Here is a 17,984-nt window from a genome sequence, read left to right on the forward strand (position 1 = left end):
ACGCACATGGTGTATAACGCTCGGATCGTTGGTAATTTTAAGTTAAAGTCTTAAATTATTAATTTAAAAAAATTATACTTAAACCATTAAATTCTACGTAAAAAGGTGCTTTCGAGATGTTACAAAAATACAAAATTTTCCATAGCAAAAAAGTTACAGCGATTTGTTAAAAATGCACATTTTGGAAAACACCCAGTAACTCCGAAACGGTAACAGATATCGATGGGCGGTTTTTACCATAATGTTTTTGATAAAAATTGAGCTACAGACACCGATAGTTTTCGTCTATCTCCTATAGAAAAGGCTGTTTCCCTTTAAAAGTGTCCAATTTGACCCACCCTGTACAAACTTTAGAATCCAAAAAGCATAAAATATTTAGAAGTTTCTATTTAAAATTAGCCAATTGTAGCCACTTATTAAACGACTAAACTATTAGGGTGCACTTTTGAACGTTTTAAACTATGATAGATTTGTATCTAAATTACATTCTAAAAAAAAGTTTTTAACAAACGAAAACCTTGTATATATTTTACAGAATTAATATTTTATATTTTTTCAATCCAGGTAAATTTGTATCGAAAATATACATTCTGCCAGGATATACTTCGATTGGTATAAACCACATTTAGTAATTGAGTAGTATAACCTTAGATCTTATAAACTTCTTGGATAAAGCTATGCATTATGTTTGTATATTACATACGACTTTGTTTACGGGACTTTAACATGCATTTTTCTACTTATTTCTTTCTAGAATAAGATTATCGTATAAGCATATCCTTCTCTCTGCATATGCTACTGAGCATTGAGCATGCGCAGAACGATATTGGGCGTGAATGCCAACGATGCCAACAATGCCAGCGGTTTTTCGCTGCGTTGACAAATATTACTAAAAATATGAACCATTAAAAAGTTTTAATCAAGTTATAACTGATACATGTATTTATTATAGTGATGGGAGAACTCGAGCGAAAATTCGGTCGAGTACTCGATTATTCAAATAACCCACATCGCTCGATTATGAACGGGCGATGCAAGTGACGAGTTACGAGTGACGAACGCAAAGGATCCTAGAATGAAATAAATTGAAATCCGATTTTAATGTGACATACTCAATACAAAGCCAAGCGAATTTTCTACATACATTGTAGGTAGCAAATTTATATATTGTTACGTTTTTCGTCGGTTCCGTGTGGATAGAAAGTCACAATTTATTTAACACTAATTAACAAAAACAATAACGATAAAAGACTTAAAGAACTATTTACAAACGATTTATAACTATTTATCTAGAAAGAATTTATTTTGAATTTAGCGCGGCGATTGTAACTGTACGCGTCGACCGGTTGTTTTTCTCTGTCCTCCTCAGGCTTCAGGCGCCGGCTTATATATGAGCGAAACAGACAATCCAGATTTGTTTCGAAAATTCTTAGCGGCGTTCTTCGTCTCACCAGCTTCTTATTCGTTCTCGAACATCGCCGGGCGTATGAGTCATAGCCGAGTGGCCAGGTCTAAGGCCGAGGTCACACGGGTCCGCAACAATATTATCCGTTGCGTATCTGAGTGACAAAATTTTACGACCTGCTGTAAACTATCGACAATGCTGTAAACTAAACTAAATCAAGCGAATTACTCGTCGGTCGTAGCTTACTACTTGCCACTTGCCATTCATCACCGAAAGAATATGTACTCTGCGCACGCAACTTACTGCTTACAACTGCTTGTTGCGAGTATAACAAGCGACGGGCGAAAAACCGTATTTTTTAATAAAAGCGAAATTTCGCTCGAGTACCTACTCGATTATTGAAATTAATCGGTTTTTCCCGTCACTAATTTATTATTTTGAAGAATATTTGTTGTAGTATTTGAATAGGTATACCTTTTATATAAATTTTAAGTAAAAATAAAATCATACAATGGTAATTTAGAAAAAAAATACAAAAGAAAGACAGACTATTGGTTAGCCATCAGTATGATAGACAAAGACAATCAGATAGTTAACTATCTCTGATGTGTCTTTAACAAAAATGAAGCGAATTTACTTATCTACGAAGATTATAAGATCTAAGGTAGTAACAGAAGCCATCTTTAGGGAGAAGTGTGAAAATTTGAGACTATAAAACTCACTGCGATCAATTCGTCTAAAATACTTCGCTTATTATTAAAATAATAAGTGCGGTATGTATGTTGGAACCTTTGAATAAAATGAGCTTTAAATGGAACACAATATGGGCTTCAATTGGTAAATTTCAAATACAGAAGTTCCTTTTTTATAAAGTTCACTTATCATCACCATCATCATCACTTTCAACTTATTCAACCATTTCCAATTATGGTGTAGCATCCCTCACATATTTAGATACTCTCTTTGTAGTTGGGCCCATTGTTGTCTATTGTTGACTATGCGGGCCTAAGTTATCCCTGCTAATTTCCTAATATCATGGTCCCATCTCAGGTTCGGTATTCTTCTAGGTCTCTTAATTCCTCGTGGGTACCATGCTGTAATTTTTATTGTCCTCTGTTGTCCTATCATGGTCCATCGTCGTCCTTGCCTGGTGTCCTGCGCATTGCCATTTGAGGGATTTGACTCTGTGGATGACATCTATTACCTAGGTCTTTTGTCATATCCACTGTATTCTTTTACGGTCTCTCTTGGTTATTCCCCACATATTTCTTTCCATTGAGCGTTGTGTGACCTGCAGTTTCCTTATGTATGTCCGTTTTAAGCGTCCAGGTTTTGCATGCATAAGTCATGACTGGTAGTACACATTGGTAGAATGTTTTCTTCTTTAGATGAAAGTGGCATTTTAGATTTGAATATGAATTTCTTCCATAAGTACTCCATGCTAACTTAATTCTTCTGTTTATTTCTGGTAATAGAAATCCCGGGCTGTGTATTAGTTGTTCCAAATATGTATATTCTTCTACTATTTCCAGTGTTATGTTATTTATTAGAATGTCTTTTCTTTTCGTTGTACATTACTTTAGTTTTTGCTATATGCATTTTGAGACCCACTTTATTGCTGGCTGTATTTAGTTCATTAATTTGTGCTTGTAGTTCTTCAGGACTATTGGCAATTAGGACTATGTCGTCAGCGAATCTTAGATGGTTAGGATATTCTCCATCTATATTTATCCTTTGTCGGTCCAGTCCGGATGTCGAAAGATTTCTTCAAGTGGTGCTGTAAACAGCTTTGTGGATGTCGCGTCTACATGTCATACTCCTTTCCCAGTGGGGAACTCTGGGGTTGTTTTATATATCATTACTCTTGCTTTGGCTTCTTTGTATATATTGGCGAGAGTTTCTAAATAAGGCCTGTCAATACCTTGTTTCGCTAGGGCTTCTATTATTGCCTTAGGATATATCGAGTCGAAAGCCTTCTCAAAGTCGATAAAGACTTGGAAAAAAAGTGGAAGTTCGTATTCTTTTGTTCGGTTGATAGTTCCTCTTAGTGTATGTATGTGATCAGTCGTGAGGGAATCCGCTTCTAAAGTCTGCTTGTTCTCGCGGTTGTGCAGCGTCTAGCGTGTTTTGTATTCTGTTGTTTATTATTTTTCGAAATATCTTGTATGTTACTGGTAAGTAGGCTTATTGGTCTATAGTTTCTGATGTCTTCTTTGCTGCCTTTCTCTTATAAATTAGAATTTTTTTTTCTTTTTTCCTCTAAATTTATTATACTACCTATGTTTTTTTATGACTATTTTTTAAAAAATTTAAAAAAAAATCGTGCGAGAAGTGCAAAATTTTCTTTTTTTTTTTCGTGAAAAGAACGTCATAGCCATGTTTCTTGGGTCGAAATATACCGCCCCTAAAAATATTTGCACATATTTAAGACTCGCCCTGTATATTTTACGTAATAAAAAGTTTGTTTCAATATACGCGGATTCGTTTTACACAGTGTTTTCAAGAAACGTAACCCCCGAGGGACCCCTATGTTTGAAACACCTTTATGTGTAACTTGCTTAAAAAAACTACTTTTGAATTAAAATGACGTACATACAACTGTCACCGTCACATGTTTACCGCATTTTTGGCACTTAGAACATTATTAACTTCAAGTTTTCAATTGTCCTTAGCGGCTTTTGCTTACTACTGTCTCAATTTTTCAGCGACTTTTCCTGAATATATTTTGTAATTGAGGAAGTTTCTGGTGAAATACTCCGTATAAAATACACAAGAGTGAGTTATTTAGTTTTAAAATATGTAATAGTTCGATTAGTACTAGAATTCAAATTTTATATATTTTTTTATTATATATTTTAAGTGATTTTATAATAGTTTTAAGTTTTAATTAAAATCGTTTAATATATAAACATAGATAAGAATAGATAGGTTTTCTTAACTGATCTCATTATTAAAAATATTATGTCGTGTATTGTGTATTGTATTAGGCCAACAATAAAAAAATGCTATAAAAATTATTTTCTTTTAGTGTTCGTATCTGTGTATTTTTACTTCTTCTTCTTACAGTGCCATACTCTATAGGCTTGGTGCTATCAGTTTATTTCAAAAAATTCCGACCGCAGTGCTCTCTACGGCAGCAATAAGAAATTTCACAAGTACAGAGTATCTACAGCAATCTACAGTTTATCGCCGAATCCTAACGGCACTGTTTGAGAGGCTGTACAAGGCAAATATACGGTGGTTTGCCATTGCCTTCCTTGAGCTGGCGCATGGCGGCTCGCTGGTTGCTCGATTTAGATAAATCAATATTTTTATATAAATAAATAAAGCGACCGTTTTTTTACTTAGATCTTATAAACTTCGATCGAAATCTAAGATTTCTTCAATATTCTTAGACACACGTATAAATGACGTACTCTCTTAATACAAACTCGTTGATTTTATTTTTCATGTATTCAATTGAAACCAATTAGTATTCATCATGGTACATTTGGTTATAGGGGTGTGGCCGACTTAGTAATACAGTTAAGCTAGCTTTAAAATGAATTTTATGCACAAATTAAGGGAAACAAATAAAACATTTGTTATAGCTGAAATTGGTCAGAATCATCAGGGTGATATTAACATTGCAAAAGAACTTATCAAAATAGCAAAGGTAAATTATATACATTTTTAAATATAAATAAAAGGGATTTTGTTGAAAGGAATGTGGAGCAGACTGTGCTAAATTTCAAAAAACATGTCTGACAGAAAAGTTTACTGTATCAGGTCTTAATAGGCCTTATAAATCTGTAAACTCTTGGGGAGATACATATGGGGCACATAAAGCTTACTTAGAATTTTCTCATGAGGAATTCATTGAACTCCAAAATTATGCACAGGTAAGAAAAATCTAGTTAGTTAAAAACAGTGTTTGTATTTATTATATATTTTAGGAAATAAACATATTATTAACTGCATCAGCAATGGATCCAGAATCTTTGAACTTTCTAAAAGAAATTACGGTACCATTTATAAAGATTGGATCGGGAGATTCAAATAATTTACTTTTAATTGAGCAAGCAGCTTTGACTGGAATACCTCTTGTTATTTCTACTGGTAATTATTTATGCTTAGTTATAACAAAGGTTATAACTAATAATATACAGGGTGGCGCCTCTCATACGCCGCGGAGACTCCAAGGAGAACGACAGTTTGTATTGAAATGAAATTTTGTGAGCATGTGTAGGTTAATTCAGAGCACTTTTTAAAAATATAGAGTTCTACAGGGTATCTCCAAAAAAAATTACATATCAAAATTGTGTTTTTTGTAATTGAACACCTTTTCTGATTCTGGGAGAAAAATAAAGGTGAGTTTTATAAGAGAAGTATATGACTAAAATGTAAGGTTTTTGACATATTTAACATTTTCTAGAAATAAAGAAACATTTTTAAATTACAATGAAAGCTACCTAAATTGGAATTTACCAGGTATAGCCTAATATGCAGTTAAATTAACTATTGTACGTTAAATAAAATTAAAACTTGATCCAAAAAGTTATACAGGGTGAGAAGAAAATAATATTGAACATTGGTCACCTTTTTAAAAGCATGTTACTCTCTTATTTTAAATGGAACACTCAGTATATTATTCCGATATTCAATGGAGAATTGATGTCTCTTCAAAATACTGTTAAGGTTGCCTACCCCTCAAACAAAGATTTTCCTAGATATTTTTATTTACATGATTTGATCTGAGTAGATCTTTATTATTTGATAAAATCTAGGGTGGTTGGGATATGCCTGACGTTACTTCAACATAGCCGTCTAATTACTCCTACTCAAGGATATATAGACCAACTTTAACAACTAGCTTGACAAAAAACATATTTCTCAGAAATTTGCCGAAAATGCAAACTTATCCTACATCAGAGAAAATTGATATGATTCTGTTAGTTACAAAACCATGTCATGTCATGTTGGTGAATGCAGTGTGCATTCACCAATTAATAGAATACTTAAATGCTCCTGATTTTATCTAGTCTGGTTTTTATGGGGATATGTTAAGACAGTGTTTACAAAACTCGACCAACTAGTGTCGATAACATGAGAGAAATTATTGTAGCTGCTTTTCGAGGTAGAACTCCACATATGCCTTTTAAAATGAAAAGAATTACGACTTTTGAAAAGACAATTATTTTATGCAGTTAACAGGAGCGGAAGCATTTTGAGCATTTGATTTCATCTAGCTAATTTTTGTCCCATAATTATAGGTATATATCTAGTTTTAATTCTGTAATAATTAAAATATGTTTTAAACTGTATTTTTTATACCCTGGAGTATTTTACATTCTTCTTCTTCTTAAAGTGCCTTCTCCATTCAGTGAAGATCGGCAACAACCATGGCAAATTCCTCTCTATTTTTCGCTCTTCTCAGCAAAGTATGTGAGTCCAGGCCTGTCCAATCTCTGATGTTCTTCAGCCAGGAGCATTGCCGTCGTCCGGGTCCGCGCTTTCCCTCAATTTTACCCTCGATGATGAGCTGAAGGAATTCATACTTGCTATGTCTCATGATATGGCCCAAATAGGCTGCTTTCCTCTTTTTTATTATGTCGAGGAGTTTGGTTTGGTTTGGTTTGGTTGGCTGCTTTCCTCTTTTTTATTATGTCGAGGAGTTCTCGGTCCTTGTTCATTTGGTTTAGAACTCGTTCATTCGAGACACGGTCAGTCCTATTTTACATTACAATCTTTAATTTTTGTTAAATTAACAAAAGGTATATCACACAGCCACCTAGACTTTTTCAAATGTTAAAGATTTACTGACGCAAAATGATAAATTAAAATATCTGGGAAAATCTTTGTCTGAGGGGTAGGTAACCTTAATAATATATTGATGATATACATATATATTTCCCATTGAACACCGGAAATTTCCCATTGAACACCGGAACACCGGTTTAACATACTATAAAAATTAAATATCAGGCTATACAAGGTCAACTAAAATTTAGGTAGCTGTTATCGAAATTTAAAATTTACTCTTCATTTCCACAAAATGTGAAATATGTCAAAATCCTTAGATTTTAGGTATATGCTTCTTTAATAAAACTCACCTTTATTTTTTTCCTAGAATCCGAAAATCAATTAATATATAGGGCGTTCCATTAGAAAAAAACACAACTTTGATGTGTAACTTTTTTTAGGGACACCCTGTATAATTCTATATATTTTTTATAAAATGCTTTCAGTTAATCTACATACGCTGCCAAAATTTCATTTCCATATAAACTACCGTTTTCCGCGGCGTATGAGAGGCCGCCACCCTGTACATCAACTAGCTTCTACGTCCCACTAGTCAACTACCATACCCAACGTTGCCGTTTGTTGTCCCTTAATTTCGCAGTTTTGCACGCGCATAAACGACAATCGGTCGGGTATTTCGTGTGCAATCTAAAGAAAAAAAAACTTACCCCAGAGACTAACTAACGCAATCAAAACACGTCTACAGCGTATTTTGATTGCTATTACATATTTACAGCTATTTAAAAAAAAATTAAAACAGCTGTAAAAAAATAAAAAAGCATCGGTCATGCGCTTGAAATAAACCAATAAAATTGTATATAAAATCAATAAAAACATAAACCCACACAGATTTTTTGAGTTATCAGGCAAGCTGAAGAACTTTTTTAGAAACTCAATAATAAAAAAACCCCGTTTCTTACAAACCTTTTCACATACCCTGTTTATTCATCTTTTGAAATGTTATTCTTTGTATTATTTGCTTTCATGTTATTTTAGGCATGATAAATTTTGATACTGTTAAACGTATATATGATTTGGTGTCAAAGTATCATAACAATTTTGCACTTTTACATTGTATATCTGCCTATCCGACTCCTTACGAAAACATTAATTTAAATGTTCTAAATGCATATATCAAAGAATGGAAACTCAATAATAAAAAAACCCCGTTTCTTACAAACCTTTTCACATACCCTGTTTATTCATCTTTTGAAATGTTATTCTTTGCTTTCATGTTATTTTAGGCATGATAAATTTTGATACTGTTAAACGTATATATGATTTGGTGTCAAAGTATCATAACAATTTTGCACTTTTACATTGTGTATCTGCCTATCCGACTCCTTACGAAAACATTAATTTAAATGTTCTAAATGCATATATCAAAGAATTTCCCGATATTGTAATAGGATATTCAGGACACGAAATTGGAATACAGCCTACTGTATGTGCTGTAGCAATAGGGGCAAAGGTAATGTTGGTATCAAAACTACTGTAACATTAAACAATTTTATTGAACTTTTGTTATTTTTAGATAATAGAAAGGCATATTACTCTTGATAAAAAACAGAAAGGGTCCGATCATAATTGCTCTTTAGAACCACCCGAATTGAAACAATTGATAGATCAAATAAGGTCAATAGAACTGGCAATGGGAGACTCGATAAAACAAATACAAAACTGTGAATTGTCCTGCTATGAAAAATTAGGAAAAAGTTTAGTATATGCATTTGATTTTAGCAAGGGACATAAACTAAAAAAAGATGATCTGAAAATAAAAGTGTCTTATCCTAAAGGATTAGATGGACTGTTATTTGATGAAGTTGTAGGAAAAAATATAAATTGTAACGTTAAATCTGATGATCCTGTACTTTCCGAACAATTTTCTTAACTAATAAAACCTAGCAATTATTTTTTTCTTTCATATTTCCAGACATATACCGGTGCCTTATATTTCTTTCCTTTCTTCAATCTTTTGGGTGGTATGGAATTCTTTTTATTCTCCACTGCTTTTGAAATTTCAATTTTTCTTTGGATTATGGCTAGTTCTTTCTCTCTTTGTATTCTTTTAGATAACTCATTATATACGCTCTGTCGTTTTCTTGAGGATTTCTAGAACATAATTAAAATATTTTAAATTTTGCATCATTAGTCCGCTTTCACACCTTAAGTTTGGCTATGCACTTAAATAACACCCTGTACCTTATATTAGAAATAAACTTTGTTTAGCATATTTACTTGTAAAATTTCAGGATCAATCTCTGGAAGTTCTTGGCCACCTAATTTTTCCAAGCATTCTTTTTCCACTTGCACTTTTGATTTTCCTTTATCAAAGTAGATATGTTGATTTTTTGCATTATGATCAACGCTAGTTAAATGGAGTTGTGCTTGTAATTTTTCTATTTTTCTTTGCTCTTGTGTCCTTTTTGTAACAATGTATTTTAGATCCTGTGTACGCATTAATTGTGTTTGTTCAGGTGTGTCTTCAGATTCTGTTTCTTTTTCAAAATGAATACCTACAAATTATAGCACACTTAGCATGAATCGATGATATTTCTATTTCAAATCAGTTTATAAAACTACACATACCATTTTCAACTTTCGAATTTATCATATGATGGTAAAATTCATCAGGGTTTTTATTTAATGCTCTCTTTTTCAAAATCTTTAGAGTTTCTTTCTTTTCATTGTAATCCTTAGCTCGTTTCTGGTAATCTTTATGTTTTTCTAACAATCCTAAATGTTTCCTCTCTTCAGGTTGATGTCTTTCCTTGTGAACCTTTTGGTGTGCTTTAGCAGCTTTTTTCCACACCGACATTTTCTCTTACTTTTTAAAGGCTTTTTTAATATTTGGGATTAGAATAAGAAATAACTGAAAAATTAAAAATCCGGATCCGGAAACGAGCAAGACAATATTGAGGCAGATTGAGGTTAATTCGGAGAAATATTTCTCTTCTTATCGTTATCGATTCTTCCGCTCAAATTTATGAATGCAGTCGTTTTCAAGTTTCAAGGATGGTGAGTAAAGAACTTTGTCGTAATAAACTTCTTTATTTGTTAAAATCGATTTTTTTACAATATAGGTGTTCTACAACTATATTTTATGAAAACATAAAAACCTATGTCCACAGTTTAGGTTTGGTTTAGGTTCATACAATAAAAAGTTCGCAGAAATAGAAGAGATCCGTAAACCAAGATCTGGTACTATGTTATCATATACAACTTTTTATATATTACTTTTTCACCTACCTATTGACCTGCCTAGTCTCCTTTTAAAAGAGAAGAGCCAGTCCGTCACAATAACTTAACCTAATATTAATGAAAATTAAATTGCTCGATAAATGAAGCATTTTAAAGTGTTTTAAATTAAAATCATGAAAAAATCCAATGAAAATTATTTGCAATTAGTAAGAAATGCTCTATATTCCAAGAAACAAGAGGTTTCAAAAAATGAAGGTCGCCAAACGATAGATTCTATGCAGGAAGGAATATCAAAAAATGTTATAGATCCACATTTTAGAAATAAGAAAGGCATTTTTAAAGCAAAATCAAGGATACAACGTCATACGTCCCATAATATTGAAGTAAATCATATTAGTGATTCAAAAATTGTAAATAAAACACTTATTAAACGGAAAACTAAAAATGGTTCATCTAAAATGCAACAGGATCTTGGAAAACACAAACCTTTTTCTGTTAAAACGATAAATAAACCACATAATTTTTATTTTACATCCCAAGAATCGATGAAATTAAGCCCTACAAAAACGGAAGTTACTGAGAATTATAAAGTAACTGAGATTAAACTACCAAGTAAAAAACGAAAAACTGTAGATGATTCTTTTATTACTACTAATAAAAAGATATGTAAAGTCCATGTTAAAAGTAACTTAAAGCAGAAAAGAAGGGAAGCACCAGAATTAATATGGCATGAAATTCCAGTCAGTAATATTACCCCTGATACAATAACTAATTATTCTTTAAATAACATACATAATGACCAGAAAATTGCAGTTAAAAAAGCAAGTAAAAGTATAAATTCTATGAAATCTTTGGAATTATCTAGTTCATCCGTACATGACTTTTATGATGATGAATGTGTAAGTGTGAAAGGATTGAAATTTAATAAATTTTCCACACAGTTTAGTTATTCACCTAACGAAACTCAAATCCAACAATATTTAATGTTAGATATTCCTCAAAAACATTTTAACATAACTAAAGCTGATGACTTTGATGTAGAATGTACAGTAGACAATGAAAAGTTTAATCAGAATAGAGGTAAACGTAGAAATCAAAACAAGAATATTAAGGATTCAAAATTTAAAAGACGAGAAAAGGTTATAATGAGTGATTCAGTAGATCTCTTAAATGACAATAGTTATGTAAATGAATCCTTAAATGTGGAAAAAAGTATTCAGTATGACAATATTGATGAAAGATATGCTACTCAGAATCTAGGTAAACATAAAAATCAAAACAAGAAAATTAAGGATACAAAAGTAAAAAGATATGATAATAGTTATGCAAATGATTCTGATAATGTAGAAGAAAACAATCAATATGCCAATAATGAAAAATATACTACCAATATTATATCTTCTGAGTCTCAAGAACCTCCTACCGATTTTATAAAACTTTTAGATAATAACAAGATAATCATTTTAAATCCAGGTTGTCAAACATATTTTCATGGATTATGTACAATCAAGGTAGTTAATGGGGAGATTGATATTTTTGGAATGACACTAAATAAACTTTCTGGATCGAGAAAGGTCTATTCCCCAAGGGGTTCATCTCTACTGTTTATTAGGAACAAATATAATTTGTACACAGAGAAAAATATTGAACTAAACAAATGTATACAAGAAAATTTGCTACCAGAAAGTCATGCTTTTAAGGAATATAATGAAAACAGTTCTATTATACTATGTCAGGAATTAAACGAACCTTATATTGAGTTTCTGGAACGTCACATTTCACAAAGAATATTTACAGAAGACTTATCAGGCCCTAGGATTGATTTTTCTTTTAAGGGAATTTGGAATAAACTGAAAATTTCAGATTATTGGGAAGAGGTGATTGAAGATGTAACTGAGAAGTCAAAAATAATTGTTTCAGGCGGTAAAGGAGTAGGAAAAAGCACTTTTCTAAGATATAGTGTTAATACATTGTTACAAAAATTTAGAAAAGTGAGAGTAATAGATTTGGACTCTGGACAGTCTGAATTCACACCTCCAGGTACAATTTCAGTTGTTACAGTACAAACAGACATATTAGGACCCAATTATACACATCTTCAAAAGCCTGAAAAGTAAGATTTTCCTAAAGTAAGTGTAACATATAATAAATATATCTTTTATTTTAGGATGATTATGTGCCATATTAATATAGGGCATGATATTGAGAAATATTTGTACTCTGTTGATCATATAATTAAATTTTCTGAAAAATTACAACCTTTGCCTACTATAGTAAATTTCCCAGGGTTTACAGCAGGATTTGGCTTTGATATTGCTCTAAATATTATATGTCTTATTGAGCCCAGTCTACTTATAGAAATTAAAAGTAAAACTACCTATAAAAACTACAAAATAAACTTAACATCAGAGAATGTGACAAAATATATAGATGAAAATGAAATTATTTGCAAAGATATTATTAACCCTCGAGTAAAACTTAATTATAAACATGTTACGCTAGAAAGCTTATCAGAAAACAATGATGCATGGTCTTTGGAGGCTAGGCAATGTAGAGAAATATGTATACTTTCTTATTTGGGGAAAATGATGCAACACAGCACTAAGTTTTTAAATAGCCATGAAATTAACATGTACTGGTAAGTTTTTTTTTTAAATAATTATAAAGCGTGATCCAACATTCAGCTCTATCAGATATATAGAGCTTTTTGGAAAGTTGGGTCACTCTGTAATACTCTTACTGAACCTTTTTTATATTGTTTTTAGCATCAATATTTCATCATTGTCAATTACAAATACAGAGGGTGAAACCATATCACCTTTAGCTGTAAATGCGAATTTAGTTATGTTATGTTCGTTGTTAAATTCCAACCCAGTAATATTCAATGCATATGGATATGGTAATTATAGTTAATTTACAACAATATGTATATATCATTTCAATATATTTTTAGGGTTTGTGAGAGGGATTGATTTACAAAATGATACGTTAGTTTTATTAACTCCAGAGTCATTAGATGAACTGGACAATGTAAGTCACTTGATTTTAAGTTCTGTGACTACACCTCCATCATTATTAATGTCAGTGAATGATGTGGGTTATATTCCTTATATTAATGTAGGAGATCCTATTGATTTTGGTCAGTTCACAAAAAGGTCATATTTGCCTGCTAGGAAATAATAATTTTGTGATATTCTACAGAAATAAATGTCTCATTTATACAGAAATTATTTTATTATTATAGTAGTTATTTTTTAAACATATTCACAAGAACTTATAAACAAAACATAAATAATAATATATTTGGTTTAATAGACAAAAATAACATAAGTTAAAGCTTATTCTGTACAATTTAGATACAAAATACATCGTTTTTTGTTAGGAAAAGTATCTTAAATAGGTAATATAAATTAGATACAACAATAAAAAAACAGCTTTGTATTAGTCATATAATAAAAATATAATACTAAAGGTTGGATACCCAAAAAATTTTGTTTACTGTTAAAGCTGTATGAATTATGTTTTTTATATAATATTTTCTTAATAGGTATTTAGTATCAAATGTTACATAATTTAAATAAATATAAAAGGAAAACTGGAAGAAATTTACAATCTAAATATTTTTGAGACACACTATTTTTCTCATATTATAATTTGATGTAAAATGGCAGCAATTTTTCATTTAATATATAGAAAACATATTATATTAAAAAAATACTAAATTCCAAAATATAATCCAGATACCATATTCATTCACAAAGAATCTATTCCTAATCCTGAACATATTACAACTTAAACTCAAACACAACCAAGACAGTTCACAGACGCGATTATTTTGTCTGCCTTCCAACGATATACAGGGTGAGTTTCCTACTATGTTCTCTATGGGTATCTCGGAAACTACTGGAGATAGAGAGTCGGTTAAATAGGGAAAAAATTGCAGTTTTGTGGGGTCATAAATATTCGCCTTTCAGATTTTTGAAAAAGTTCATGGCTTACTAGATATTTCGAAAAAAAAAATCGGCTATTTTAAAAATTGTCCCTAATTCCATTCTAAGCTATTTTAGAATTAGAGACAATTTTTAAAATAGCCGAAATTTGTTTTTTTCGAAATATCTAGTAAGCTATGAACTTTTTCAAAAATCTGAAAGGCGAATATTTATGACCCCACAAAACTGCAAATCTTTCCCCATTTAACCGACTCTCTACTCTCTATCTCCAGTAGTTTCCGAGATACCCATAGAGAACATCGTAGGAAACTCACCCTGTATAATATGACTAAATAAATCTTGCAATAAGTAATAATAATTTTAATTCAACACAACTTGAAAGATAAATATATAGAATTCAATCATTTCATAAATAAAAATGTTCTTTCATCGTTCAATGTTGAAAGGTATACTAATGTATTTACACTTTTAGACTCCCAACTAAATTTTAAATGCCTAGTTCTTATCAAGCCAATTTCTTAAAATTAAATTACAAGGATTAAATGTTTAACACAGCATACACTGGATCTGTGTCTATGAAAGGAATGGAGACAAAAAACATTTAAATAAGCAATCAGCAATATATTTTATAAATCGCTACCTAAATAGAAGCGGCAGAGAGTCCACGTGGACTTGAGTATGTCACCGCAAAACACTCGGCCAACTCATTTCATTGGCTACTTGCAAATTTGTCGAATTTTTATTGATCGGACGCGTTGTCTAATTTTTAACGAGAAACATCGATAGAATATCGTTTCCCCCTTTGAATAAGAAGCCTAAGGAAGAAGCATAATGCTATCCTTGTATTCATGCATGGTGGGCGGAAAAAGGACTCTAGGGTGGGGATCCTTGACAGTTCTGTTTGACGATTCATTTGACATATTTGAATTTGATATGAAATTTTGTTGATATGTCAGTCTTTACGGAGCTTATTTTATGTTATTTATTATTTATTCTACTACTGATAGTTGTATAAAGGTAGTAAATCTAGATGGAAATTGTGGCAGAACTTAAATTAACAGTGACACTATCGCGATTTATCGAAAAAGATTCTAAAATAGTTGGTTGTGTAGCGTGCGGTAGATCGCGGCAAAAATCGAGTGAAATAATGGAACAACTTTTCGCTAGTAAGTGACTATATAATATACACACATAGTGTAGTAAACCGATCATTTATGAAATTTACTTAAATTAACTAATTATATATTTTTTCTTGCATTTTTGCTTTTATTTACTACTTGTCAAAGATTTTAGATACGTCAATTTGACTTACCTGCTTCAGTAGCGTATCGGATGTTTATGGTTATAAATAATTATTATAACTTATCTATTTTTATTAGAATTTTATATTTTTATCAACAATTTTAATAACTACCAACATTTATTGACAACGTAAAATAAAAAAAATATTCAGTCTACCCCACGTCTACCCTACATCATAGTTTTACATTTTTTAAATAAAATTAGAACGGCACTGATAAACCGGAATTTAAGTCGGCCATATTTGAGGCCCATCGCAGTGGACCTAAGATTTTTGATATGCTCCTTCCTTACTCTTCTTATTCAAAGGTTTCCCCCCTTACGGATGCCCCGTAGCTACAAAACGGATAGACGTACTGTATGGTTTATGACTATATCTAGGAATATCCATAAAGTAATAGGTAAAGGGGTATATTGCCTATCAAAACATATCCGTTCACTTACAAAAATCAAGTGGTGTCAAAAGTCATTTTTATTATCAGCCTATTTATTTACTGGCAATTGAAAATGCATTTTAGGGGTCTTATCACATATGCTTTTTCCACTACTCGATATACCCTGCTGGTCATCCAATTTATGTGGTCTGGATTTTAATGCGTGTAACAAAGAATAATAAAAATGACCGGTTGGCAGACAGAGAGACAAACTCAAAAGCGTCATACAGTGTTGCCGGTTTTTATGTTTGTAGGATAATGTGTGTAGAAAAATATAAGCTATTTTAAAAACTTTCATGTATACTACTGAAATGATGATAATATATCTAAACTAAATATAATTTATTACAGCTGTAGTAACATGAGGAACTAATAGTGAAAAATAAAGTTCCAACTCTAGATGCAACATTTTTCGTAAACGCCTACTTGTGCGGTTTGAAATTTTGATGCAAAATCCGGCAATATCGCATAGAAGAAATGTGTCGACGTTGACCCAATTTTTATCTCTTTTTAATACATTTGATTTTGCCTTAATCTGTCTACATCACTGTCTTACACGTTAAAATCTAGACCCTACAGTTCCGATAACCAAATCGGTATTTTAATTTTCTTTTTAATACACCTGAAAACATTTTGAAATATAGTTCTGATATAAAATTAAAAAAATATACAATTAAGACCGATAGTTAGGCCGCCAAATATACGCCTACATTTAGATCAGGAATATGTGTGCCTGTGACACTGAAATTATTAATATTAAGGGATAAGAAATTCTAGGATGCATTCCAGGAAAATATTTTAACTTCTATAGGGTGGCTCAAAAAAGTGCGAGTGGATCGGGATGATTTTTTTAAACGGAACACCCTGTATATTATTGCATTTTTGGCTTCTTTTCAGATCACTTTATATAATCCTAAGATATAAGTAAATATATTTTGATAGTTTCAGAGATAATAAATAAATACAAAATATATTTTTCAGACTTTCTTAAAAAAATATTAAAAATACAAGAACTGTCCTGAAATCAAAACTATATTAGGTATTTACTTTAGATGGTCTGTACTTACCTTGTTATAAATATGGTTAATCGTAATCATACAGGATGTTCAAAACTCTACGCCAAACTTTCTAAAATATAAAATAATATTTCTTCGTTTTTTTTTTAAATGGAACATCCTGTATATTATTTTTTCAATACATCGAGAATTAAAAAATGAACATTTTTTGTATTTAGAGTATTTCACAATTTTTAACGTTTTCGCAGATATTCGCGGTTTTATATTTTAAATGGCATTTTCCATAGTAATTTTTTATCACGCCAAAATTGTATTTCAAAATTTTGAAATACTTTAAATACAAAAAAAGTTAATTTTTTAATTCTCCATCCAATAAAAAAATAATATACAGTGTGTTCCATTTAAAAAAATAAAGAAAATTTTTTCAGTTTAGAAAGTTTAGCGTATAATTTTGAACATCCTGTATGATTTAAGATTACGATATTAATAGCAAAGTTAAGTATAGACCGTTTAAAGTAAATACCTAATATAGTTTTGATTTCAGAATAACAGTTCTTGTATTTGTAATAATTTTTTTAATGTAGGTTGAAAAATATAAATTTTTTATTTATTTATTAATATCTCTGAAACTATCGAAATATATTTATTCATATCTTAGGATTATGTAAAGCGATCTGAAAGGAAGATAAAAATGCAATAATATACAGGGTGTTCTATTTAAAAAAAATCATCACGATCCATTCACACTATTTTGAGACACCCTATATATGTATATATACAGGGTGTCCCAGAAATGAGTGCAGATATTTTAAGAGGTGGTAGATCTGGTCAAAATAAACATATTTTCTCTTTACCATTTTTAAAATAAATTGAAAATAACTGAGTTATTTAACTTTGA

At 31.0% G+C, this 17,984-nt stretch overlaps 3 protein-coding genes across 3 annotated transcripts; 2 read left to right on the plus strand and 1 right to left on the minus strand.

Moving 5' to 3' along the window:
* The first annotated feature begins 4,745 nt into the window (after positions 1-4,745).
* LOC115879752 (sialic acid synthase) lies at positions 4,746-9,097 on the plus strand. The gene is made up of 5 exons (XM_030896736.1): positions 4,746-5,060; positions 5,110-5,286; positions 5,341-5,503; positions 8,431-8,657; positions 8,721-9,097. Exons 1-5 carry the CDS (start codon positions 4,947-4,949, stop codon positions 9,075-9,077), a joined length of 1,038 nt encoding a protein of 345 aa, XP_030752596.1. The 5' UTR covers positions 4,746-4,946; the 3' UTR covers positions 9,078-9,097.
* On the minus strand, positions 9,037-10,140 carry LOC115879751 (probable U3 small nucleolar RNA-associated protein 11). The gene is made up of 3 exons (XM_030896734.1): positions 9,776-10,140; positions 9,425-9,702; positions 9,037-9,298 (listed from the first exon to the last, which is right to left on the minus strand). Exons 1-3 carry the CDS (start codon positions 10,002-10,004, stop codon positions 9,095-9,097), a joined length of 711 nt encoding a protein of 236 aa, XP_030752594.1. The 5' UTR covers positions 10,005-10,140; the 3' UTR covers positions 9,037-9,094.
* Positions 10,141-10,484: 344 nt separating this feature from the next.
* LOC115879736 (polynucleotide 5'-hydroxyl-kinase NOL9) lies at positions 10,485-14,238 on the plus strand. Its single transcript, XM_030896706.1, has 4 exons — positions 10,485-12,500; positions 12,555-13,025; positions 13,153-13,286; positions 13,341-14,238. Exons 1-4 carry the CDS (start codon positions 10,561-10,563, stop codon positions 13,565-13,567), a joined length of 2,772 nt encoding a protein of 923 aa, XP_030752566.1. The 5' UTR covers positions 10,485-10,560; the 3' UTR covers positions 13,568-14,238.
* Positions 14,239-17,984: the final 3,746 nt, after the last annotated feature.

Source organism: Sitophilus oryzae, unplaced genomic scaffold (assembly GCF_002938485.1).
Source record: "Sitophilus oryzae breed Bouriz unplaced genomic scaffold, Soryzae_2.0 scaffold_1586_pilon_pilon, whole genome shotgun sequence".
Taxonomy (NCBI): domain Eukaryota; kingdom Metazoa; phylum Arthropoda; class Insecta; order Coleoptera; family Curculionidae; genus Sitophilus; species Sitophilus oryzae.

Bases quoted from the DNA above. Each gene is read 5' to 3' on its own strand.
- LOC115879736 (XM_030896706.1), top strand. From the start codon at position 10,561: ATGAAAAAATCCAATGAAAATTATTTGCAATTAGTAAGAAATGCTCTA. The intron at 13,026-13,152 runs GTAAGTTTTTTT...TATTGTTTTTAG, and splicing joins CATGAAATTAACATGTACTG to CATCAATATTTCATCATTGT. The intron at 13,287-13,340 runs GTAATTATAGTT...ATATATTTTTAG, and splicing joins ATTCAATGCATATGGATATG to GGTTTGTGAGAGGGATTGAT.
- LOC115879751 (XM_030896734.1), bottom strand. From the start codon at position 10,004: ATGTCGGTGTGGAAAAAAGCTGCTAAAGCACACCAAAAGGTTCACAAG. The intron at 9,703-9,775 runs GTATGTGTAGTT...TATAATTTGTAG, and splicing joins AAATTCGAAAGTTGAAAATG to GTATTCATTTTGAAAAAGAA. The intron at 9,299-9,424 runs GTAAATATGCTA...ATTATGTTCTAG, and splicing joins TTGATCCTGAAATTTTACAA to AAATCCTCAAGAAAACGACA.
- LOC115879752 (XM_030896736.1), top strand. From the start codon at position 4,947: ATGAATTTTATGCACAAATTAAGGGAAACAAATAAAACATTTGTTATA. The intron at 5,061-5,109 runs GTAAATTATATA...TTTTGTTGAAAG, and splicing joins AACTTATCAAAATAGCAAAG to GAATGTGGAGCAGACTGTGC. The intron at 5,504-8,430 runs GTAATTATTTAT...ATGTTATTTTAG, and splicing joins ACCTCTTGTTATTTCTACTG to GCATGATAAATTTTGATACT.